Genomic DNA, 27,648 nt, shown 5'->3' with positions numbered 1-27,648 from the left:
GATCATCCAGAGTCTACAGGTAAAACAAACACACGTGAACACCCACATGGAAAAAAACTATAGTAATTCATAGTAGATACTGTAAAATAATACATGGTAATTAGTTATAGTACTGTTTTTTTTAAACATACTATAGTAAAGTGCGCTATACTGTATATATACATTATATGGTGGCGCAGTGGGTAGCAAGAAGGTCGCTGGTTCGAGTCCCAGCTGGGTCAGTTGGCATTTCTGTGTGGAGTTTGCATGTTCTCCTCGTGTTGGTGTGGGTTTCCTCTGGGTGCTCCGGTCTTTACCCCATAGTCCAAACACATAGGTGAATTGGATTAGCTAAATTGTCCATATAGTGTGTAAATGTGAGAGTGTATGTTTCCCAGTACTTGGTTGTGGCTGGAAGGGCATTCAACCCGTATAACCCGAGCTTATTCTGAAAACGTACCGCTATGTACATTTCTGGAGAGCATCAAATATGTCCCAGGAGCTCCGTTTTTTTATTTTTTGCAGTTTTTGTTTTCACAAATCCACTAGAGGCCACTGTGTACGCTTTTTGATATTTCAAATTTTTCTCGCAAGTGCCATTTGCGCCTGCTGTTCTCACTTAAATCCACCAGAGGCCGCTATCGACTGACTGAATGACTGATTCTCCTTCCCTAAACCAACACAATCTCACGGCAATTCGTAACTTTTTGATTTAGTGGTTAATTCGTATGAATTCGTACGATCTAATTCGAACATTTTTGTAGGATTTGCTCATCCCCCAATGACGGTTGGGTTTAGGGGTGGGGTTAGGTGCCACGCCTCCTTTTTAAAATTGTACAATTTCGTACGAATGAACTCGTACGAATTAGCCACTAAACTGACAAAACATAAAATACTTACGTTTTCTCATGAGATCAGGCTGCCTAAACCCAACCGATAGTGTTTTCAAAAGCACCAATTGACCAGCGCCAACCCACTTCTCTAAACCCAACCAATAGTTTTCAAGAGCAATCCAGAAAAAGAAAAGCCATCGCCTGATTTTTACCACATTTTCAGATTTTACAACATTCTCACCCTGTTATTTACTTGTTTAACTTCTGTTTTTGTCTTACCTGCTTTCTGGAACTGTTTTTTACCGGACTCGAACCCCATCATCATGGTCAACTCCACTCTGCGTCTCAAATCTGCCGTATGCGGTGAGACACTCAGGGAAAGCCGTTCATATGCAGGTAAGCGGTCAGCTGCTAGAGCAAAAAAGGAACGGCATCATACCGCCCCATGCACTGTGTAAAACATATGCTGGGTAAGTTGGTGGTTCATTCCATTGTGGCAACCCCTAATACATAAGGGACTAAACTTAATAAAACCTATAGTACATTTTAGTTTTTACTATAGTAAAGTACGTTAATTCGTTTGTTACACTAGTTGTGAACTCTAGTATTCACAATAAGTTACTCGAGTTCTGTTTCATGCATCTTATTTCTGTGCATTAATCAAATGTTCTTTAAATGTTGTACATGTGTCATTATAATGCTGCACTTTTGACTATGAGTGAAAACATCTCTAGCTGCAGTGTATGAGTGCATCATCTTTGCACACGGTGGATCGCTTCTCTTTTCCATACACACACAGGCGTTTTGTTTTAATTAAATGTCAAGCGATGTCAATTTAGATTTTATCTGCTGTAATTCACGATCACTTTTTTAAAGCTGCTCGTTTTTTTTTTTTTTTATTGAGTATTTAAAGATCAGCTTTATTCCTCTCATGCTTATTAAAGCTGTAATGCTTTGGTCTCCTCAAGCCATCGTTCTCTGTCAATTTGACCGATTTTTATCTTTTAATCAAAGCTGAAGTTTGCTCTGTGTGCAGGTGTGGAATATAAATACATTTCCACAGTTATTTCATACATTCATTCGGCTGTTTATAATTGAAATGAAAGACTTTTTACTTTAATCATGGGATGAAAATGCATATAATAATAATAATAATAATAATAATAATAATAATAATAATTATCATTATTCATTCATTCATTTTCCTTTGGCTTAGTCCATTATTTATCAGGGGTCACCACAGCTGAATGATCTGACAACTATTCCAGCATATGTTTTACACAGCAGATGCCCTTCCAACCACAACCCAATATTGGGAAATATCATTATTATTATGGTTTTTATTATTATTAATATGTTAGTGTTTTATTTTTTTAAAATGATTATTTATAATTTGTTGTTGTTAATATAATTGCTGTTATTGATTTTTGTTGTTGTTGAAAATGCATGTAATGTATTGTAACACGGGGAGCCACATGCAGGTTTATTGGGTAGTCAGGCAAGCAATGGTCAACATAGGTGCAAACAGATGTATATAGACAATCCAGAATCGTAGTAAAAGTATCAGGCGAGCGGTCAGAAGGCAGGCAGGCAGGGACAAATAGACAAACTTGGCAAAGGTCAAAACAAGACTAAGGAAAACGCGTTGAAATGTCACTTTACAGATAACAAGACTCAGCTATGGAAGTGAGTGTGTGCTGCTTAAATAGTGTTTGTAATCAGTCTTTGACAATCCTCAGGTGGTGTGAGTGTAATCAGTAGAGACTTGGAGCAGGTGTGTGTGCGTGTGTGTGTGTGTGTGTGTGTGTGTGGCATGACTGAATATGTAGTCCATTTACAAGCAGATTTGTAGTCCTTATGTGCAAACCAGCGATCTAGGGAGTTACAAATTAAGCAAGTACTTAAAGCTCAAAGTATGCATTTTCATTATTACATTACAATATATAACAAATATACTGTGGAAAAATAAGTATTGAACAAGTCACCATTTTTCTCAGAAAAATGAGTCTAAAGGTGCCGTTGACTTGAAATTTTCCCCAGATGCTGTAACAACCAAAGAAATCCATATATTTAAAGGAAAGAAATCGAATTAGTTTACAAATGAAGCTATGTGTAATAAAATGAAATGACACAGGGAAAAAGTATTGAACACATGAAGAAAGGGAGGTGTAGAAAGGCAGTGAAAGCCCAGACAACAGCTGAAATCTCTCAGTAGTACTTCAGCAATCCTCTGCCCCTAAATGAATATCAGCTGCTTCAGTCCAACATTTACATCAGCAGGATGATGAAGATGAAACCAGGGTGGACATTTCAGCGAGACAATGATCTAAAACACAGCCAAGGAGACTCTCAAATGCTTTCAGAGAAAGAAAATCAAGCTGTAGAATGGCCCAGCCAATCACCTGATGCGAATTCAATATATAATGCCAATTAAAGCTCAGATTTGATATACGAGACCCACAGAACCATCAAGATTTTGACACTGTTGAAGTCGCAAACCTGAGCAATGCATGTGACCATTCTCCGTATGTGAGGCCATAAAGTATTAAATACATTTTAGTAGTTCAGCGCTTTCTCCTAGTGTCGTTCCATTGTTATTAGACATAACAATTGTTTCAGATTTTGTTAGTTTTATTTTTGTTTGTTTTGTTTGGGTTTTTACCATGTCAGCAGCTCCTTTAGAAGTATTATTTCCAGAAAAAAAACATGACATGTTGAATACCTTTTTCCCCGCTGTACATTATGCTACAATTTTGCATATACATAGTGCAAATCTTTTCACATTATGTTCAAAATGTCAAAGTAGTATAATTATTGTCACATCATATTCATAAAATGAGCACAAAGCCAACTTAAAAATGTACGTATTCTAAAATAAGACACTTTAGTGAGATTTAACTTTAGGGTGAGTTGAATGACACTGATTCAAATGTTAACTACAATCATACCAATATAAATTAATTAAAATGTAAAAAAGGGTGTCATGGTGACGCAGTGAGTAGCATGATCACCTCACAGCAAGAAGGTCGCTGGTTCGAGCCTCGGCTGGGTCAGTTGACATTTCTGTGTGGAGTTTGCTTGTTCTCCACGTGTTGGCGTGGGTTTCCTCCCGGTGCTCCGATTTCCCCCACAGTCCAAACACATGCGCTATAGGTGAAGTGAATAAGCTAATTGTACACAGTGTATGAGTGTGTGTGGATGTTTCCCAGTGATGGGTTGCAGCTGGAAGCGCATCCGCTGCGTAAAACATGTGCTGGATAAGTTGGCGGTTCATTCCGATGTGGCGACCCCAGATTAATAAAGGGACTAAGCTGAAAATAAAATGAATGAATGAATGATTAAAAAAAGGTGAAATGTGTTAAACCTGAGTGCATTTTTGACCCACTTAAGTAATATTTCTTATACCTAGCAATTTCATAAGTACACTATGAGAGGGCAAATTCTTCAGCAGGAGAGCGCTCCTTCTCATACTTCAGCCTCCACATCAAAGTTCCTGAAAGCAAAGAAAGTCAAGGTGCTCCAGGATTGGCCAGCCCAGTCACCAGATATGAACATTATTGAGCATGTCTGGAGTAAGATGGAGGAGGCATTGAAGATGAATCCAAAGACTCTTGATGAACTCTGGGAGTCCTGCAAGAATGCTTTCTTTGCCATTCCAGATGACTTTATTAATCAGTGATTTGAGTCATTGCAGAGATGTATGGATGCAGTCCTCCAAAATCATGATGGAGTCAGACACAATATTCACTCTGTTTCCACTGCAGCATGACTTTATATTCTATACTGGACATTATTTCTGCTCAGTGACAAGACTTTTGTCTAAGCAGAGTCAGACCTTACTGTCCTAATTAAAGAATTAAAAATCAAGGCATGATCATATTTTATTGTGGTAAAATAAGCGTAATCTAGAGGCCTTTGCCTTTCATATAAACCACTTCTGATACCAAATGATCAACTAGAAGTCAAGTTATTATTTACTGTTTCTAAAACTTGGATAGGCGACAAGACTTTTGTTAGGTAGCGTACTTTAACTTCTTTGAAATAGTTGCATGCTGAATGTACTGAATTTATGGAAAACTGAACAAAAAAAAAATAATAATAATAATAAACAACAAAATAAGAGATGCATTCTAAAATCATGATCATTAATCAAAGGCAATAAAACCCTGTGCATGTGTGTCATCACAGGCCATGAATGAGAGAGAGACAGAGAGAATGAGCTGTAGTTTGTATATCAGCTGATTTGTCTTCTGTGTGTTCGAGTCAGAGCTGCACTGACCTGCAAAACCTCCAACTCATTTATTTCATTAGGAGCCGCGAGACAGATCACAAGCTGGAGACACGCACACACACACACACACACACACACACACACACACACACACACACACACACACACACACACGCACACGCACACACGCACACACGCACACACACACACACACACGCACACACGCACACGCACACACGCACACACGCACACACACACACACACACACACACACACACACACACACACACACACTCAGTATATGGTACAGTCACATTCAGCATTATGCCAAGATAATCATTCATCCATTCATTTTCCTTCAGCTTAGTCCCTTTATTCATCAGAGGTCGCCACAGCGGAATGAACTGCCAACTTATCCAGCATTTGTTTTACACAGCGGATGCCCTTCCAGCTGCAACCCAGCACTGGGAAACACCCATACACACTCATTCACACACATACGCAACGGCTAATTTAGTTTAGTCAATTCACCTATAGCGCATGTGTTTGGATTGTGGGGGAAACCGGAGGAAACCCACGCCAACATGGGAAGAACATGCAAACTCCACACAGAAATGCCAACTGACCCAGCTGGGACTCGAACCAGCAACCTTCTTGCTGTAATTAAAAAAAAAAAAAATCCTATGACTGACAAATTTGCATAACCATTAGTTCATAAATGTTAAAACTTTGTAAATTTCCAACCCAATCTCACGGCAATTCGTAACTTTTTTCTTTAGTGGCTAATTCGTATGAATTCGTACGATCTAATTCATACAATATAGTACGATTTGCTCATCCGCCAATGACGGGTGGGTTTAGGGGCGGGGTTGGGTGCCACGCCTTCTTTTTAAAATCGTACAATTTCATCTGACTGAACTGAAAACGTAAAATACTTACGTTTTCTCGTGAGATCAGGCTGAAATTTCACATGCAACTCTTAATGTTTTTGACAGCTGATTCTGTCATTTTATCTACGCTTTTTCAATGCCTGTACTTTAAAATAAACAAAAACACTCTTTATATTTGACATTTTTAACACGAATACACTAAATGCAACTTCTGTTCAACCAACTAAGGAATAAGACACAATGACTGTCTGGAGAGTTTGATTATATAAGTAAATCCAGCTACACCGAATCATAGTCTTTCCTGTCTGTGTAAAGCATCTCAAGAGGATTCTGCTTTTTCCAGCTTAATTGCACAATTATTACAAAAATAATAATACAATATTGGCCAATAACTGTCTAGCAGACAATGATACAGCGTTTAGTCGAACATAAACATTCAAAATCCCAGCAGCAGAGAGAAACACAAGCACAGAGGAAACACACACGCTTTACTAAAGATTATGTTTATTAATGCAGTATTTGAACTCTGCTGTATACTGGTTAAGTACAGAGGTATTTACATGACATCATCTTATATACTCTGTTAAATATATGTATAAATGTAGAACTGACACATTTGATAAATAAAAAAAATGAAGAACATCCCAAATGAGAATGCTTTTGAAGACTGTGCATTATTACCGTCCACTCTTGTTTTTAATTAGCGCTGCTTCTGGAAATAAATGAGTCATTAGATTTAAGGTAAGTGGTTGCAAACAGTTGATATGGGCTGAATTTAAACAAACAAATCAACTCAATTTAATTAGTTTGTTTGAATTCAGCCCATATAGTTTGCAACCGCTTACCTTAAATTCAATGACTCATTTATTTCTGTGTGGTTTTCCTCATTCATTTTTTCCATATGGATTTTTAACAAAGCCTTTGTTAAAGCATTTTAAGACATTAAACCCTCCAGCAATCCTCCGCCAATTTATACTTTTTTAATTCAGTGGCTAATGCCGCGGTCACACTAGAGTTTGAGTATGCGAAATTCTGTTGTATGACGCTGCTAAATAGGGCAGGATTAAACGAGATGATTAGACATTTTAAAAAACGAGTGATTGGTCCATATTTAAAATTTCTGTCTAAAGAGGTCATGTTTTGATCTTCGATTGGTCCCACGCAGTCAAGCAATGCGATTTTGCAGGTCAGAGTGCACCAAGCTGGAACTTTGCATAGCAGCGAACTGCAGTCGCATGAGCTTGCGTTAACGGTCTGACGCATTTGCGTGGCTATGAATTACTATGATCTCATTTAGTACAATTTGCTAATCACACAATGACGGTTTAGTTTAGGGGTGGGGTTTGGTGCCACGCCTCCTTTCAAAAGACTTACATTCTCACATGACTAAACTCTACAACACAAAATTTACTGAATGTAAAAGTTACGTTTCTCGTGAGATCAGGCTGGCCAAGAACATTTTACACAATAGCTTCCAAATATTGATTTATTTATTTTTTAATTTTTTTTTAATAAACCATTTGAATTAAAATGTGACCCTAGACCACAAAACCAGTCATAAGTGTCCATTTTTAAAATGTGTTTACTGTTAAACCATACAATTCAAGATACATGCTCAACACTATCTTTCGTAACTTTTTGATATCGTGGCTAATTTGTTTAAACTTATATGATCTCATTTGTATAATCTAGTACAGTTTGCTCATTGGCCAGTGATGATTGAATTTAGGGGTGGGGTTTGGTGCCACGCCTTTAAAAAAAAAAAAATGTCTGAACTGTGAATTAGCCACTAAACTTACAAAACGTAAAATAGTAACCTTTCTTCATGAGATCAGGCTGACCAAAAACATTTTACGCAATAATCATCCAAATATATATATATATATATATATATATATATATATATATATATATATATATATATATATATATATATATATATATATATATATATATATATATGTTTGGAGAAAAACAGACACCGCTCATCACCAGGCTAATACCTACAGTGAAGCATGGTGGTGGCAGCATCATGCTGTGGGGATGTTTTTCAGCAGCAGGAACTGGAAGGCTAGTCAGGATAGAGGGAAAGATGAATGCAGCAATGTACAGAGACATCCTGAATGAAAACCTGCTTCAGAGTGCTCTTGACCTCAGATTGGGGCGACGGTTCATCTTCCAGCAGGACAATGACCCAAAGCACACCTCCAAAATATCAGTGGAGTGGCTTCACAACAACACGGTGAATGTCCTTGAGTGGCCCAGCCAAAGCCCAGACCTAAATCCTATTAAACATCTCTGGAAAGATCTGAAAATGGCTGTACACCAACGCTTCCCATCCAACCTGATAGAGCTTGAGAGGTTCTGCAAAGAGGAATGGGCAAAAACTCCCAAAGACAGGTGTGCCAAGCTTGTGGCATCATATTCAAAAAGGCTTGAGGCTGTAATTGCTGCCAAAGGTGCATCAACAGAGTATTGAGCAAAGGCTGTGAATACTGATGTACATGTGATTTTACAGCTTTTTTATTTTTAATAAATTTGCAACAATTTCAGAAACTCTTTTTTTCACATTGTCATTATGGGGGATTGTGTGTAGAATGTTGAGGAAATAAATGAATTTAATCCATTTTGGAATAATGCTGTAACATAAATAAATGTGGAAAAACTAAAGCGCTATACTTTCCAGATCCAAAAAATCCTTACGGAGGATAAAATGAAGTGAAACAGTTGTGCTCTATTTAACATCATGAATATTTCTAAAGCCTGCATGCATAATTCATGAGCTGCTAGAGCCGAAAAGAAATGTTTTTAATTTGCAGTTACAATTTGTACATTCAGCCGAATTCTGAATCAGTTAATAAAAAAACTTGATTAAAATCACAGGCGCTCACTGAATGGACGGTAATAATGCACAAGTGGTCCTTTGGGCTTTTTTCACATCCTGATGATTCTGCAAGTTCTGAGTGTTGTATTTTCACTGCCGTCTCTTAAAACATCTGCACAATGTTGCGGATAAGTCTGCAACCATGGAAGAAGGCCGACCAGCCTGTCTCTGACACACATTTAAACCGAGACTCAACACCATTCAGATGAGACAGCGTGATGAAGAGACGAGCGCGAGTCTGGATGGAGAAACAGAGCGTCTTCAGGACCTGAAACAGGCTGAGCAGGTTCCTCCACGACTGGACTCCTGCTGCGGGGAAATCGTGTCTGCAACCTCCGACTGCAGCAGATCATTCTCATTAGCTATAATGTGCTTCACCAGACAGTGTGCGGCTTCATCTATATTAATATTCTCCTGGAGAGAGAGAGGGAGAAATTAATTTTACAAGACTTTAATACAATAAAATCAACCCAATACAACTATAAATAATTAATTTCAGGTTGTATAAGACCATATGCATTTCAAATGAAAATAAAAACAACATTAGTCTCATTCAGAGACCGAAGATTTATTTATTTGCATTTATTTTATTATTATTGTTCTTATTTTTTTAAATGTCTTAAATATTATTTATCCTTTTTTGCTAATATAAATTGCATTTACTTATATTTATTGACTTTGTATATAATATATGTACCTGATTATTAGGAGGGTGAATAATTTTGACTTCAACTATGTATATATTATTATTATCTTCATCAATATTGTTAATACTATTTTTTTATATTGACTTTTTTCCCTGCTATAGTATGTACACTTTGGCAATATGTACTATTTAAGGTTATGTCATGCCATTAAGGTGAATTTAATTTAATTGAGAGAGAGAGAGAGAGAGAGAGAGAGAGAGAGAGAGAGAGAGAGAGAGAGAGAGAGAGAGAACGTTTCCTGTCAACATTCTCACACACCTCGATTCTGGCTGTGACTGCATTAATGAGCTCTTGAATATTCATGAAAGACTGTAGATGAAGGACTGTGAGTCAGCAGAAGGTGTCACCTTACACACACACACACACATGTTGGTTTTGGTGGTTTATGAGGACTTTCCATAGGCAAAATGTATTTTATACAGTAAAAAAAAGTCCTTAAAGGGGTGGTCCACAGAGTATTTTTAATGCTTTGTTGTGTTTATAAGATGCAAAGCAATGTGTGCTCATGCTTCACTTGTAGAAAATCACGTTACTTTTTCATATATCTTACTTTGATTATATACAGCTACTCAGCTAATGACATCATATTTCCTAGTTTCTCTGAAAGGGCCAGCCTCAAGAGGCTCTGATTGGTCGGCTAACAAAATGTGCTGTCATTCGCGGAAGTGTAACGCCTCTACAAGCATGCGCTTTTGCACTCTGTAAAGCTGTTATCAGCGTTAGCTGCCTGAATCAGACAGAAAATGAAGAGGACACACCTGAACATGCCTGCTCTCTAAAATAAAATCTGACAAGTGTCTTTCACATATATTCGGGTTATAAGCATGTGTAAGTAATATGAAACGTTCACATATCTTTTGTGAGTTTGTTATCTGAAATGTAGAACGCAGGGAAATTGTCCACATACACTGCAGCGCTGCTGAAGATTGTGGCTGTTTACAGTGATTGACGGATAAATATAAAGGATAAATATAAATTTGTAGCTAAATTGTTAGCTCTACCAAACAGCATTTCCCATTGTTTGCATCCTTGTTTACGTGCTCTTGACCTCAGACTGGGGCGACGGTTCATCTTCCAGCAGGACAGTGACACAAAGCACACCTTCAAAATATCAGTGGAGTGGCTTCACAACAACTCGGTGAATGTCCTTGAGTGGCCCAGCCAAAGCCCAGACCTAAATCCTATTGAACATCTCTGGAGAGATCTGAAAATGGCTGTACACCGTCGCTTCCCATCCAACCTGATAGAGCTTGAGAGGTACTGCAAAGAGGAATGGGCAGAAACTCCCAAAGACAGGTGTGCCAAGCTTGTGGCATCATATTCAAAAAGCCTTGAGGCTGTAATTGCTGCCAAAGATGAATCAACAAAGGATTGAGCAAAGGCTGTCAGTAGTTCTGTACATGTGATTTTTCATCTTTTTTATTTTAATAAATTTGCAACAATTTCAAAAACTCTTTTTTTCACATTGTCATTATGGGGTATTGTGTGTAGAATGTAGAGGAAATAAATTAATTTAATCCATTTTGGAATAAGGCTGCTCTCTAAAATAAAATCTGACATGTGTCTTTCACATATATTCGGGTTATAAGCATGTGTAAGTAATATGAAACCTTCACATATCTTTTGTGAGTTTGTTATCTGAAATGTAGAACGCAGGGAAATCGTCTACATACACTGCAGCGCTGCTGAAGATTGTGGCTGTTTACAGCGATTTGACGGATAAATATAAATTTGTAGCTGAATTATTAGCTCTACCAAACAGCATTTCCCATTGTTTGCACCCTTGTTTACGTCCTCGCTACAACATACTGTTAACGCTAGAAACTGTGCCTGTAGTTGATCAATTTAAAAAAATAAAATACTTACAGGTTGTGACTCAAAAGCCACGCTCCTTCACTGCGCAGGGTGTATGCGCGTGGTGATAACCGGAAACTCTTGTGATCTCACTACCCAGATGTATTTTTTTGTAGTCCCCAAACTTCATTCGTTGTAGGCTTTGCTAAGCTTACTCTGTACAACCAATGTCTCCCTTTGTATTGAGCGTCTTAGATTCAGATATATTGTTTATATTCACACAGCTACATTACACATCAACTAAAGTTTAAAATATGATATCATAGTGGACCACCCCTTTATTAAATGGCCTACATTGTAAAAAATGTTTTTAAAAAAAAGTGTTTTACAGTTGTCAATTGCATTCTAGGATGTTGATCACTGCTCTGTCGACTTTTGATGTTGAAAGTTCAACTCTACAGTTTAACAGTGTGACTTCTATTGACATTTTAGCAGTCTGTAAAGTACTGGCAGTTAATTGCAAGGTTTTTGTAGTCTAATTCATAACACCAACCAAGACTTATACAGTAGCACTGAAAACTATTACAAATGTTCATAAAAGTCACTTTTTTAACTTAACAAGGTTAAACGTTGTTGGAAAAGTTGTTGGATCAAGCTCCCATAAAGCAATGCATAAATAAACGGGAAGAAAATAAAAGCATAAATCACAAAATATAGAAAGCTGCTAATTTAGAGAGATATTTTACAGTGCTCCGTTTACTCCTAAGCCTAAACCTCACAGTAAACTACAAGGACACAAAACATGTCCTCATAAACATCATCGACATTGTAATTTTGTCATACCCATGTCATTATACCCATTTGTGCAACCCAGGCTCATTCTGAAAACGTACAGCTATAAACATTTCTGGGAAGCGCTAAATTCATCCCAGGAGGTGTTTTTATTTTTTGCAGTTTTTGTTTTCGTGAAGAGGCCGCTGTGTACGCTTTTTCAGATCTCAAATTTCTCTAGCGGGTGCCATTCGCACCTGCTGTTCTCACGTAAATCCACCAGAGGCCGCTGTCGACTGACTGACTAACCCACCCTCCTCCTTCCCTAAACCCAACTCATAGTGTTTTTAAAAGCACAGATTGACCAGCGCCCACCCATATCCCTAAACCCAGCCTACAGTTTTCAAAAGCAGTGCAGAAAAAGAAAAGCCCTCGCCTGGTTTTACCACGTTTTCAGATTTTATCACATTCTCACCCTGTTATTTACTTGTTCATTTTATTTTTTGCCTTCTGTTTTTGTCTTATCTGCTTTCTGGAACCGTTCTTCACCAGAGTCAATCCCTGTCGTCGTGGTCAACTCCTCTCTGCGCCTCAAGTCCGCTGATGTACATGGCGAGCTACTAGACAAAGTGGTAACAGTGGGAAAGCCGTCCATACGAAAGTAAGCAGTCAGCTAGTAAGCGCGAAAAGGAACAGCATCATACCGCCCAATAGTGTTCATATTAAAGATGAAATGCTGCCATACTACTTCTAGCTACATAATTTGCGATCTCCAGAAATGTATAGGGTACGTTTTCAGAATGAGCCTATGCTGCATTTGCGTCCTCATAAAATCACCAAAACCAGCACACACACACACACACACACAAAGACACACAATCCCACTTCTCTCGCACCTGTTTCACAACAAAATTGACAGTCTGTAAAACTGCCTAGAAGGTCAGACAGCATTTAGTGTCCTTCAGAAATAGTCGTTCATCCAAATAATTACAATTCTGTCATCATTTACTCGCCCTTCTGTCATTCAAAGACTTCTTTTCTTCCGTGGAGGATAATCAGGTGAAATTTAACAGCTTTTCAGCTCATGTGCGAGCAGTTCAGAGATTTCTCCAATACTTTTATTCAGCAAAGCTGCATTCATTTGATCAAAAGCACATTTATAGTCTTACAAAAGATTTTAGCTTGAAATAGTTTTTTCTGCCAACCCGACTCTACACCATATAGAAGTTTCTGCCAACCCGACTCTACACCATATAGAAGTTTCTGCCAACCCGACTCTACACCATAACTTTTCAATCCAGATGGATGGGGCAACCATTACTGCATCCAAAATGGTAGAAAGCCTTGCAGTTACGATTGATGACCAACTAAACTTCTCTGACCACATTTCTAGAACTGCTCGATCTTGCAGATTCGCACTCTATAACATCAGGAAGGTCCGACCCTTCATATCTGAACATGCAGCTCAACTTATTGTTCAAGCTCTTGTTCTCTCCAAACTGGATTACTGCAACTCTCTACTAGCCGGGCTTCCAGCTAACTCTATCAAACCTCTTCAGCTGCTTCAGAACGCAGCAGCACGAGTGGTCTTTGATGAACCCAAAAGAGCACATGTCACTCCGCTACTCACCCGTTTGCACTGGCTGCCAGTTGCTGCTCGCATCAAATTCAAAGCTCTGATGTTTGCTTACAAAGCGACCCCTGGCTTTGCTCCTTCTTATCTGCTCTCACTTCTGCAGATTTATGTGCCCTCCAGAAACTTGCGTTCTGTGAATGAACGTCGCCTCGTGGTTCCATCCCTAAGAGGGAAGAAATCACTTTCCCGAACTCTCACATTCAATCTGCCCAGTTGGTGGAATGAACTCCCTAACTGCATCAGAACAGCAGAGTCACTTGCTGTCTTCAAGAAACGACTAAAAACTCAACTATTTAGTCTCCACTTTCCTTCCTAATCTGTAACTGCCTCTCTGGCTATACCACGAACTGTACTCTCTCTCTCAAAAAAAAAAAAAAAAAAAAATTTTTTTTACTAATGCTTTGCTTCTTAGACTTTACACACCTCAAACTTGTCTATAGCACTTGTTCACTGCTGCTCTTATAGTTGTGTAAATTGCTTCCTTGTCCTCATTTGTAAGTCGCTTTGGATAAAAGCGTCTGCTAAATGACTAAATGTAAATGTAAATAAATTTTCAACAGAGAATACTGAGAGATGGTGAAAAGTATGAGGTGTTTTCAAAATGGATAATTAGTCTCTCAGCATATTAGAGGGATTTTTGAATGACAATGTGGCACTGAAAACTGAATCAAAATTCAGATACAAGAAATAACAATTATTTACATTTTCAATACTGAGCTAAGGAACAGTTCAAGTTACAATAATAGAAAAGAATGTGATCAAATTAATGCAGTCTTTGTGACAACAAGAGACTTAACTTATAACTAAGCTTTAAAAAAATTAATGAAATCACAAACTTGAATATTTTTGCATGTACATAGTGTATACAGGAATCAGCGAGTGAAAATCAATACCTTTTAAGACTCTTTACATACATTTTAAGACCTTATAACCACTTTAGGTTTCAACCAGAGACACTGGAGAGATTTTAACAGTATATTTACTAATATTAATGTGAGAAACTAATCCAAAACTAAACTATTATTCATATACTGAATAAAAATCTATTAAATCTAGCTAATTCAGCAGGTTGGCGCCTATAGAGCTGCAGAAATAACGATGTTGGCTTGATTACCGCAGTAAACAAAGCAGCATGATGTCAAATCTAGCAGGATTTTATTGATTTCATAAACTACTCGGCATCCTAAAACTCGCAGATTTAATTCAGACAAACTTTAGCATACAACCATATCCTGTATAATTAAAAATGATATGAATTTAATACCTTGCAAAATAGCATTTAAGACTTTTTAATACTTTTTAAGGGCCTTAAATTTCTCTACTTTGATTTGTCAACTTTAACTACTTTTTAAGACCTCACGGACACCCTGATATATAATATTGGGTCATCATTACATAAGTATTTGTTATGCAGATAATGAATAATTCATCCTCCATACACTAGATTTTTGCACTGATGTCATTTATCCTTTTTTGTTTGTGTCTTGGCTGCACGGTGGCGCAGTGGGTCGCACGATCGCCTCACAGCAAGAAGGTCTCTGGTTCGAGTCTGGGTCAGTTGGCATTTCTGTGTGAAGTCTGCATGTTCTCCCCGGTTCATGTGTGTTTCCTCTGGGTGCTCCGGTCTTTCCCCACAAGTCCAAAGACATGCAGTACGGGTGAATTGAGTAAGCTAAATTGTCCGTAGTGTATGTGTGTGAATAGTGTGTATGTGTTTCCCAGTGATGGGTTGCAGCTGAAAGGGCATCCGCTGCGTAAAACATATCATGAATGAGTTGGCGGTCCATTCCGGTGTGGCGACCCCAGATTAATAAACAGAGTAAGCCAAAAAGAAAATGAATGAATGAAAATTGACCGTAGTGTATGTGTGTGTGAATGAGTGCGTATGGGTGCTTCCCAGGTTGTGTGTATGGGTGTACTGGGTTGTAGCTGGAAAGCTGGAAAACACATGCTGGATAAGTTGGCTGTTCAATCCGCTGTGAATAAAGGGACTAAGCTGAAGAAAAATGAATGAATGAGTAAATTATGACAGAAATGTTCATTTTTTGGGTGAACGATCTCTTATAATCACAAAGTAAACTAGATCATATTTACACCAGTATCCAGATTTTGACCTTTTAACCTCTGCACACAATGATCTAGGGCAGAGATGTCCAAACTAGGGCCCACGGATAACCTTTGATTTGGCACATAAAGGGGAGGGAGGGAGGGAATGCCTTTACCAGAGATTATAATGGAACTTTTTGGTTATTTTTTTTTTTGTATTATTGCTGAGCTACAAAAAACCAAACTGAAAATAAATGTTTCAATTAAATGTTAAAATTAATCTGATTTCTTAGCAAATAAATAGTCACTCACTCCAAGGACAATGATGATGAGCAAAAACAGATATAGCTTGACTAGTGTAACTCCATTCTGTAATAAATGGGGTTGTTTTTGTTTTTACTGTAATAAGTTCATTATAAATGTAAAAATATATACTGCGTTAGTTAATATAAAGCAATGGTTTCTAGTTATATTTAAATATTAAATATATTTAGAATTCACCAATGCCAACTTTAATGTAATAAAATCTGGTATATTTACAACCCATGCTCATTCTGAAAACGTAGCCCTATATACAATCCACCAGAGGCCGCTGTGTACGCATTTTAATATCTCAAATTTCTCTCATGAATGCTATTCGCGCCTGCCCATCTCGCGTAAATCTACCAGAGGGCACTGTCAACTGACTGACCGACCGCCGACCCACCCACCTTCCTCTTTCCCTAAACCAAACCAATAGTGTTTTCAAAAGCACCGATTGACCAGCGACTGACCACTGGGCAAACTGATAACAGCGGGAAAGCCGTCCATATGGAGGTAAGCGGTCAGCTGGTAAGCACGAAAAGGAACGACATCATACCGCCCCGAAGCGTTCATATTAAAGACGAAATGCAGTCATGCGTTCTTCTGGCTGCATAATTTGCGATCTCTAGAAATCTATATAGGGCTATGTTTTCAGAATGAACCTATGTTGTATATTTACCTTCGGCCCACCCTTAATCACATTTGAATTTTGGCCCTTCCAAACCTTCCTAAATGAGTTTGATCACCATCTGCTATCCATAAATAAGCTCATTATGTACCTTGGCTGAGGTTTCAAACCATCCCACGAAGCCGTTCTCCTGGCAGAACTGCTCCATCTTGATGCCGTTGTTGGTGAGCACGTCTCGGCCCTGATCACATTTGTTGGCCAGCAGCACTGCTGCCACTTGTTTGCCGTTGGATAAACTCAGCTTTGCATCCAAATCCTCCTTCCACTTCGTCACCGCCTCAAACGTTGACGGTCTTGTGACGTCAAAAACAATGAAGGCTCCCATTGCTTCTCTGTAATAGACCCGCGTCATGTTCCCGAAACGCTCCTGACCTGAAATAAAGCACATGAGAGATGTAGGACGGTTTATGAAAGGAACACACACATGTACTGACACTTTATGGTGATCACAGACAAATCTATGACCACTGAGAAAACAATGAGGGGTTTATTTTCAGATGAAGCCTCGGGTGACTGAGAGAGACTCCATCTGCATTAATATACATTGTAAAACACTTATTTGTCCTCTGTTTTGTCATTGGTGAATAACAATAATGCTGTAGTAGTTTATAGTAAATAAATACTAGAGTGTTTTTGAACTTTATCATAGTAAAGTGTATTATTCTGTACATATTATAGTACTTACAATATTGGAAAAATCTGACGTTGCAATATTTTGTTTTTCTGTGATAAGTATTGCAATATATATATATATATATATATACATACATACAGATATAGTCAGAATTATTAGCCCCTCCTTTGAAGTTTTTTTCTTTTTAAAAAATATTTCCCAAATGATGTTTACCTGAGCAAGGAAATTTTCACAGTATGTCTGATAATATTTTTTCCTCTGGAGAAAGTCTTATTTGTTTTATTTCAGCTAGAATGAAAGCAGTTTTTGATTTTTTAAAATCCATTTTAAGGTCAATATTATTAGCCCCTTTAAGCTATATATTTTATTTCGATGGTCTACAGAACAAACCATCGTTATACAATAACTTGCGTAATTACCGTATCCTGCCTAGTTAACCTAATTGACCTAGTTAAGCCTTTAAATGTCACTTTAAGCCGTATAAAATGTCTTGAAAAATATCTAGTCAAATATTATTTACTGTCATCATGGCAAAGATAAAATAAATCAGTTATTAGAAATGAGTTATGAAAACTATTATGATTAGAAATGTGTTAAAAAAAAACTTCTCTCCGTTAAACAGAGATTGGGGAAAAAATAAATAGGGGGGCTAATAATTCAGGTGGGCAAATAATTCTGACTTCAACAGTTGAAGTCAGAATACATATATATATATATATATATATTCAATTTTACCAGATGACTTGAAAACTGCTATTTAGAAAGAATGTATTAATTTAGAACGATTGGCTTTCTGTAGGGAGGTGAATCATGCATAAAATCCTAATATAATTACAAGCAAATACAAAAAAAGCAAAAATAAAAGTGAAATAAACTGTGTTTTTTTGGCCGATCAAAGTGTATTCAGGTACAGAAATTGAACAATTAAATGTAAAATAACACCTCAAAAGTCTTTACTGCTATAAATATTTCCTTTTACTTAATTAATCAGGGGTCGTCATATCGGAATAAACCGGAATAAACTATTCCAGCAAATGTTTTACAAAGCGGATGCCCTTCCAGCTGCAACCCAGTACTGGGAAACACCCATACACTCACATTCATACACATACACTAAGGCCAATTTAGTTCATCCAATTCACCTATAGCGCATGTGTTACTGTAAAACCGGAGCACCCAGCCATGCCAACTGACCCAGCCAGGACTCGAACCAGCGACATTCTTGCTGTGAGGTGACAGTGCTAACCACTAAGCCACCGTGTTGACTTTATTAAAGTTACAAATGGTAAAGATTTCTTGTGCCTGAATGCTTTAAACTCTCTCAAAACATGTGCAATGTAAAACTTTCACTCCAGTTTGGTTGAGCTCTGCAATAACTACAATCAAGTGTTTCCCTGGTCAACTATAAACATTATAACATATAAACATATAAACTCAACATTGCATTTTCTGCAGTTTGACTGTTGGGATGTGTACATTGCGATATCAATGCTGAAATTACATATTGTGCAGCCTCAGCATTTACAACCGTTTGTTAATGAATGTTCCAGTATACTGTAGTATTAACTGATTAACTGTAATAAATACTGTAATAGATTGTACAGTAAACTGTGGTGTTTTGTAGTATAATACCCGATAGTTTATATTACTGTAGTTGTTGTGTTATATATAGCAACTGTAGAATCACCACAACAGACAAATTCAAGCACTTTACTATAATATGGTTCAAAAACACTACAATATTTACTATTAAATACTATAGTACTTTTTAAAATTTAGGTTCTGTTTACACAGACATATTTCTGCGGTATGACATCTATCAGATGTTGGATTATGGTCACTTTACAAAAAAAACCTAAAATCAACCAAATATCAACGTAATTTGACTGTTATTAGACGTCAAAATAAGGTTGCCCTTAGACGATGGCTAGATGTTGAATTCTGGTCACCTGACGTCACAAGCTAAATCTAACCTAATGTTAGCGTCTTATGACGTTGTATGTCTGCTGTCTTTTGTTTATATGTCATAGTCATTTGTTTATATTACTGTAGTTGTTGTGTTATATATAGCAACTGTAAAATCACCACAACAGAATAATTCATGCACTTTAATATAGCTTGGTTCAAAACACTACAATATTTACTAATAAATACTTTAGTACTTTGCTAAATTTAGGTTCTGTTTACACAGACATGTTTCTGCTGTATGAAAGAAGCTTTTTTTGAAGACGCTCTCTGATGTGGGTAAATAGGTCGTAAAACAAAATTGACATATTTGGGTTTTTAAGTCACGGTTGGGTTGAATTTCGATATGGTTAGGGCAAAGGAATGCAAGCCGTCAAATAGATTGTTGTTATTTTTTTTTAAATATTAATATTTATGAACATCAACAGTTTAAAACTCTTTAAAATAAAATACCAGCTTGGTTTAGCAAAAGTAAAACAATAAATATATAGAATTAAAATAAAATTAAACAAAAAAGAGGGGCGACACGTTGGTTTAGTGGTTAGCGCTGTCGCCTCACAGCAAGTATGTCGCTGGTTCGAGTCCCAGTTGGGTCAGTTGGCATTTCTGTGTGGAGTTTTCATGTTCGCCCCATGTTGGCGTGAGTTTCTTCCGGGTGCTCCGGTTTCACCCACAGTCCAAACACATGCGCTATAGGTGAATTGGGTAAGCTAAATTGGCCGTAGTGTATATGTGTGAATGAGTGAATGAAAATCAGGTTTACGCCAGAACATAACATCAGACCGATGTCACAGTCTAATGTCCAACCTAAAATCAACCAAATATCAACATCTAATTATGTTACACCTTGATGTCTTGTGGACGTTACACCTATGATATCTATCGGATGTTGGATTTTGGTCACTTTAAACACAACCTAAAATCAACCAAATATCAGCGTAATTTGACATCGTTGTTAGACGTCAAAATAAAGTTGTCCTTAGAGGATGACTAGATATTGAATTTTGGTCACCTGACGTCATGACTTAAATCTAACCTAATAGTAACGTCTAATGACGTTGTGTGCCTGCTGAGTTTATATATATATATATATATATATATATATATATATATATATATATATATATATATATATATATATATATATCCGCCTAAATATACACGTCAAAACTCTCTGTTTTTAAATGTATCCACTTTGGACGGCATTAAGATACATTTTCGTTTCCTCAAACACTGTCTCAGTGTGGATAGAAGGCGGTAATAGAGAAATAAAGACGCGTTTTTTTAAACGACAATGTATTGGTGTGGACATACTACTAGCTCTACTCCTTCAGTTAGACTGTTGTTTTGTAACTATAACCTCAACTCTTACTACTTGTTCGTTTGCCCTGATCCACGTGATCACACTCTGAGAATCTTGTACATATTTGCAAAAGTTGGAGCTTAAGCCTGGATATCTTTAATGAGGAAAAGCACATTCCTGCGGCTCATATTGATCAACTCCAGTGAGCTCCAGCCTCACGCCAATGAACTTAAAGCTCTGATCTGGGCCACGACTAAATGCTCAGGATTAGTGTCAGAAGTTACTGGAGCAGCGAACACTGAGAAAGAGAGCAGAAATCCAGTCCTGCAATCGTCAATACTAGATCTATGGACTTTATAAATGTCTCCAACAGCAGAGAAATAAATAGTTGGTGGAAAAATGTAACTTTTTGATATGATGGGATGTACGGCTGCACAATACTGGGAAAATCTGCGATAATGTTGTTGATATTTCTTGTGATATAACTAGGTTAAAAAATAACTATTTTATCAGCAGTTTAAGAAATAAATATTTATGTTATGATCAAACTAAAATAAACAGGAAAATTTTGAGTTAATCAAACCAAGAAATAAAATAAAAATACCAAAAATAGTAATCTTCTAAATCACCACGAATGACTGAAAACCTAAACTCACCGGCCACTTTATTAGTAGCACCTGTCCAACTGCTCGTTGACGCACATTTCTAATCAGCCAATCACATGGCAGCAACTCAATGCATTTAGGCATGTAGACATGGTCAAGATGATCTGCTGCAGTTCAAACCGAGCATCAGAATGTGGAAGAAAGGGGATTTAGGTGACTTTGAACGTGGAATGGTTGTTGGTGCCAGACGGGCTGGTCTGAGTATTTCAGAAACTGCTGATCTACTGGGATTTTATCACACAGCCATCTCTAGTGTTTACAGAGAATGGTCTGAAAAAGGGAAAATATCCAGTGAGCGGCAGTTCTGTGGGTGCAAACGCCTTGTTGATGCCAGAGGTCAGAAGAGAATGGCCAGACTGGTTCCAGCTGATAGAAAGGCAACAGTAACTCATATATATCAGTAACAGTAAATCATCTCAGACTGATTTCTTGAACATGACAATGAGTTCACTGTACTCAAATGGCCTCCACAGTCACCAGACCTCAATCCAAAAGAGCACCTTTTTGATGTGGTGAAATGGGAGATTTGCATCATGGATGCGTAGCCGACAAATCTGTAGCAACATGTGTGATGCTAACATATCAATATGGAGCAAAATCTCTGAGGAATATTTCCAGTACCTTGTTGAATCTATGCCATGAAGGATTAAGGCAGTTCTGAAGGCAAAAGGGGGGCCAATCTGGTACAAGTAAGGTGTACCTGATAAAGTGTTTACATGGATATTGTATAGGCTATACTATTATCGCAATGATACTTTTTCGATATATTGAGCAGCCCTAACGGAATGACCATTAAAGCATGTTTACATATCTTAACGACAAAATACAACAAAGTAATGTGTAGATATTCATTCATTCATTTTCTTTTCGGCTTAGTCCCTTTATTCATCAAGGGTTGCCACAGCAGAATGAACCGCCAACTTATCCAGCATATGTTTTAGCTGCAACCCATCACTGAGAAACACCTAAATCAAAATCAGTCTTAAGTAACACAGGTTACTTACAATATTTGTAGGAATAGCTAAAAATACATTGTATAAATACAACGGAATTCACCTCACAGCAAGAAGGTTGCTGGTTCGAACTTTGGCTGGGTCAGTTGGCATTTCTGTATGGAGTTTGCATGTTCTCCCAGTGTTGGCGTGGGTTTCCTCCGGGTGCTCCGGTTTCCCCCACAAGTCCAAACACATGCGATATAGGTGAAATGGGTAAGCTAAACTGTCCATAGTGTATTTGTGTGAATGTAAATGTGCATGGGCGTTTCCCAGTGATGGGTTGCGGCTAGAAGGGCATCCGCTGTGTAAAACGTATGCTAGAATAGTTGGCAGTTCATTCCGCTGTGGCGACCCAAGATTAATAAAGGGACAAAGCCGAAAAGAAAATGAGTGAGTGAATACAATTGAAATTATTTTTCTTTCATGAATTTTCTTTCATGCAAAAATTTTCTGTGGTAAATAAATCAAAATGTAATTTTGGTAAAATTGCGTTTGCGATTGGTGAAATGCGTTTCTTAAAACCTAATTTGGACAAGTCTTAAGGCAAAATTATCAATATTTAGATATTTGTAACCCTCCAGGTTATCAAATAGTTTCATTTCTGCCAAAAATTGCCTTGTATTCAAACAAATCATCAATGACAAAAAAAAAAAAAACAGCTTTCAGATTATATATTAACCTCAATGTCAGAAAACTGACCCTTATGGCTCATTTTGTTGTCCAGGATTTTCGATATTATTATATTTGAATCATGTGAAAGCACAAATCACATAAGAACTAAATTTTCGCTCTCCCAAGAACAACTCCACAATGGCAAATCATGCTCCTGTCTGATGTCCCTCTACATTTCATCTCCTATTTACAATGAAGTTCCTGTTTTCCTTCTTTTTTAGGTGAAAATCTCCCTCACATGAGCAACGAACACATGACCGCGCAGGGAGAGAGCGCGCGCGCGTGAGCAACGTTATTCAAGAGAGACTTTGGAGCGCGCGTGAGGAAAGATATTAAGGAGAAACTCCGACAAAACAAACAAACAATGTAATTAGATTAGCACGATTAGCTCTCATGGTAGACAAAATGTTATAAGATGGCCTTAAAATGTGAATAAGTCGATTTGAATTAACTTTCTGGTAGTTAGTATTAGAACTAGAACAATACAGAATAATTTGCATATTATAATTTCGTAAATATTATTTCAAGAATTACATGTGACTATTAATAATATTGGACATGTTCATATACATGTAAAAAATATTACACATATTTTAGAAATATAAATGCTTGTTTGTAACCTATTAATCCAAAGTTTGGTTAAAATTCGACAAACCCAATGTTAATTGTTTTAATTACATGTTAAAACCCAATGTTAATTGTTTTAATTACATGTTAAAACCCAATGTTAATTGTATTAATTACATGTTAAAATCCAATGTTAATTGTTAATTAAATTTTGAACCAACGTGGGGTTTAAAAATGCGTTTTTAGTGTGTAAACGTGTTATTCACAACTTTAGGACAAGAAAAAAAGATTACTGAAGCCCATAACAAATCATTAATCACTTTACAAAACAGTACGCCTACGTGTAACCTATATATGTTGAAATAAATCCATATTTATGATGTTATTAAACTATTTAATTAAATTTTTGACGTCAAACTGGACCACGTAAAAATAAATACACATGTCTAAATCAATTAAATAAATATTTAACTTATATATTTTGAAATAAATCCATATTTTTTTATGTTATTAAACTATTTGATTAAACTTTTGACGTCAAACTGGACCACGTAAAAATAAATACACAGGTCTAAATCAATTAAATTAAATAAATATTTATTAAAATGAAATAATATTACCTGCGATGTCCCAGAGCTGCAGCCTAACGGTCTCCTGGTCGAGATTCAGAACTTTTAGCGCGAAATCCACGCCGATGGTGGCGCGGTAGTTTGGCGAGAAGTTCTGGTGCACGTAGCGCTTGATAATGCTGGTTTTCCCCACTCCCAGATCCCCGATCACCAGGATTTTATAGAGATGTTCCTTCAGGTGATGGTTCTGCATGGCTGTGTGAGACAGAGGCGAACATGGACGCGTGTGATCCGCTGGGAGAGACTCTGGGAGAAACAGAAACGCCCCGCGGAGGGAAAAGCGCAACTTGTGACTCGCCAGTCGAGCATGAGACCAGAGAGACGGGAGGAAACGGAGAAACTTCATCAGCATGGTGCACACATAAGTTGTAGAGAAGGGAAAGATAGTTTACTGCAGTTAAACACTTCAAAAATACCAAAATATACACGTTTCCATGATGTGAGGTAAGGTGCTGATAACCACGCCCACAATAACTGACGATTTCCTCACCAAAGTTATAGCTAATTTCCAGTGTTCACCTTCAGAAATAAAAGTACAATATTTGACTGAGGTAAAGTTTGTTTTATATTCGCACATTCACTCAATTTCGAACAGTGAAAACTCTTTTCAATGTCTATGTTGTTTATCTATGCTACTTTGAATATTGGGTATGAAATTGCATGTAAAGATGACTTCAAAACAACATTAGCACTATTTAATTGACTAAACAGTGTTGATAGTCATTGGCTGATAATAGGATTTCCCTATTTACAAATTGCAAAGAATTATTTTCTGATATTATATTATTGGAGAAAGTTTGAGTGTGTGAATATAAAAAACTTAATCGTGGTGCAAACATAAATTGTGAGAGGAAAAATATAGTTTACTGCAGTTAAACACTTCAAACAAACACCAAAATATACACGTTTCCATAATGTGAGGTAAGGTGCTGATAGCGCCCACAATAACTGACAAGATTTCTTTGCCAAATTATAGTTAATTTGCAGTGTTTAACCTCAGAAATAAAGGTACAATATTTGACTGAGGTATGAAATCGCATGTAAAGATGACTTCAAAACAACATTAGCACTATTTAATTGACTAAACAATGTTGTACTTTGATAGTCATTGGCTGCTCATATGATTTTTCCTACTTAGTATTTGCAAAGAATATTAATTCATTCATTCATTTTACTTTTCGGCTTAGTCCCTTTATTAATCTGGGGTCGCCCCAGTGGAATGAACTGCCAACTTATCCAGCATATGATTTACACAGCGTATGCCCTTCCAGCTGCAACCCATCAATGGGAAACACCCATACGCTACAGACAATTTAGCTTACCCAATTCACTTATAGAACGTCTATGGACTTCGGGGAGCACCCGGAGGAAACCCATGCCAATACAGAGAGAACATGCAAACTTCACACAGTAATGCCAACTGACCCAGCCAAGGTTTGAACAAGCTACCTTCTTGCTATGAGGCGACATCGCTACCCACTGCGCCACTGTGCAGTCCTTGCAAAGAATACTTTTCGGAAATTATTATTAAGGAGAAAGTCTGAATGTGTGAGTATAAAACCTACTTTACTTCAGTTGAAGACAAAGATATTTTGAAGCAAGCTGAAATCCTATAACAATTGACTTCAGTAGGTAAAATGGAAGTCAATGGTTATAGGTTTCCAGCATTTTTCAAAACATCATCTTTTGTGTTGCTCTTTAAAGGTTTGAAACTATAGGATGAGGGAATGATGACAGAACTTTCATCTTAGGGTGAACTATCCCTTTAACTAGAAATAACCAACACAATCTCACGGCAATTCGTAACTTTTTGAGTTAGTGGCTAATTCGTACGAATTCGTACGATCTAATTTGTACAATTTAGTACGATTTGCTCATCCCCCAATGACTGTTGGGTTTAGGGGCGGGTTTAGGTGCCACACCTCCTTTTTAAAATCGTACAATTTCGTACGACTGAACTCGTACGAATTCGTACAAATTAGCCACCAAACTGACAAAACGTAAAATACTTACGTTTTCTCGTGAGATCAGGCTGGAAATAACATACCTTGGAATGTCCTACTAAAGCAGCGACAATCAGAATCAAGTTTTCCAGAGAGCCATTCATTAGTACAAAATGTTAGTATAATCTTCCTAGGTGCCCTTTCTTCATCTCAAGTTGCAGCTTTATTTGCAAATATAAAATTTTGAGTTGTTGTTTGTCTGTAATGCCGTAAATTACAATGTCATGTAATAAACAGTCATTATGTAACCAGTTCAGCACATTATTTAAACAATGTCAGTATAACAAAGTGTTTTATATAAATAATTTGTGTACATTTTTTATTTTAATACCTAGGAATGCCATGACTGACCAATCAGAATCAAGTATTCCAGAGAGCCATACATTGGTAACACAAATTGTTAATATTACATATTTTTGTTTACATTTTTACAACATAATTGCAAAAATATGTATTTTATATTACTTTTAAATCACTTTCTTTCTAATCTTTTAAAACATAAATTTTAAGAACCACAATTTATATATTAAAAGAAACGTAATAATATTTAATAATATTTTATATAAAAAATTCTTTTAATATTTAGCTTTAATTTTTCTTGTCTTTAGATGATGAACACTGAGTATAATGTGTCATTTTATTATTATTATTACTACAAGCAATTTAATAGATCTAGTCTCAAAATCTAGACTCTTTTCCTATTTGTTCAAACTACATATTTAAAATGAGCTAAAAACACAATTGTGGAGATTTTTTGGGGAAACTTAATTGTTTTATGTTCAAGCTACTTCATTTCATTATGTTAACTTTTAAAAAATGGATTTGTGTTGGGACAACATGAATTGTGTGGAATGCTGCAGTTTTTATAGTGTACACCACAAACTGATTCCTATATGCATATAGATCTGGTCATGAATTTACTATAAATTTAGCCAAATGTTCTTATTAGTGCTTACAACTTAATTTAATCAAGTATAAAGCAGATTATTATAAAATATTAAGATTTTTTTGAAACCAAATTCTTTAAACTGTTGTACCTCGTGTCAAAATGTCAAATGTTATGTACCACAGTAAGTGAGGTAAACTGACCCTCAGCACAACACCTGTGAGCAGCTGATCTGGACCCCAGCCCACCATCACCCACCAATTGAAGCATCACCACTGAACTTCACTAAAGAGTGAGAGAACCTCGGGCAGGAATTCGCCATGGTCAGAGTGACTGAGCTGAGCGAGAGCGAGTGAGAGCGTCGCCCCACCTGACGCCACGGGTCGTTCCCATAGATATGGTGTGGGGAAACAACACTCCTCACCATCCAGACAGAAACACACCAGATGATGATCACTGAGTAACTATAATGCATCGTTTTAGTATTATTTTTTTATTACGAGCTATTTAATAGATCTAGTCTCAAAATCTACACTCAAAAGATATATCTTTTTGCTACTTGTTCAA

The 27,648-nt window shown here is 37.0% G+C and overlaps 1 protein-coding gene across 1 annotated transcript; it reads right to left on the bottom strand.

Moving 5' to 3' along the window:
• Positions 1 to 8,515: 8,515 nt before the first annotated feature.
• Positions 8,516 to 24,476, bottom strand: rab38a (RAB38a, member RAS oncogene family). Its single transcript, XM_056473099.1, has 3 exons — positions 24,184 to 24,476; positions 16,854 to 17,134; positions 8,516 to 9,231 (listed from the first exon to the last, which is right to left on the bottom strand). The coding sequence occupies exons 1-3, from the start codon at positions 24,383 to 24,385 to the stop codon at positions 9,079 to 9,081; spliced, it is 636 nt and encodes a 211-aa protein (XP_056329074.1). The 5' UTR covers positions 24,386 to 24,476; the 3' UTR covers positions 8,516 to 9,078.
• Between the last annotated feature and the right edge of the window lie 3,172 nt (positions 24,477 to 27,648).

Source organism: Danio aesculapii, chromosome 15 (assembly GCF_903798145.1).
Source record: "Danio aesculapii chromosome 15, fDanAes4.1, whole genome shotgun sequence".
NCBI lineage: Eukaryota > Metazoa > Chordata > Actinopteri > Cypriniformes > Danionidae > Danio > Danio aesculapii.
The sequence above is the reverse complement of the archived record's forward strand: the minus strand, read 5'-3'. Positions and strand labels throughout refer to the sequence as shown.

Bases quoted from the DNA above. Each gene is read 5' to 3' on its own strand.
- rab38a (XM_056473099.1), bottom strand. From the start codon at position 24,385: ATGCAGAACCATCACCTGAAGGAACATCTCTATAAAATCCTGGTGATC. The intron at 17,135-24,183 runs GTAATATTATTT...GCTTTATTTCAG, and splicing joins GCAGCTCTGGGACATCGCAG to GTCAGGAGCGTTTCGGGAAC. The intron at 9,232-16,853 runs GTACATAATGAG...CTCTCTCTCCAG, and splicing joins GGTTTGAAACCTCAGCCAAG to GAGAATATTAATATAGATGA.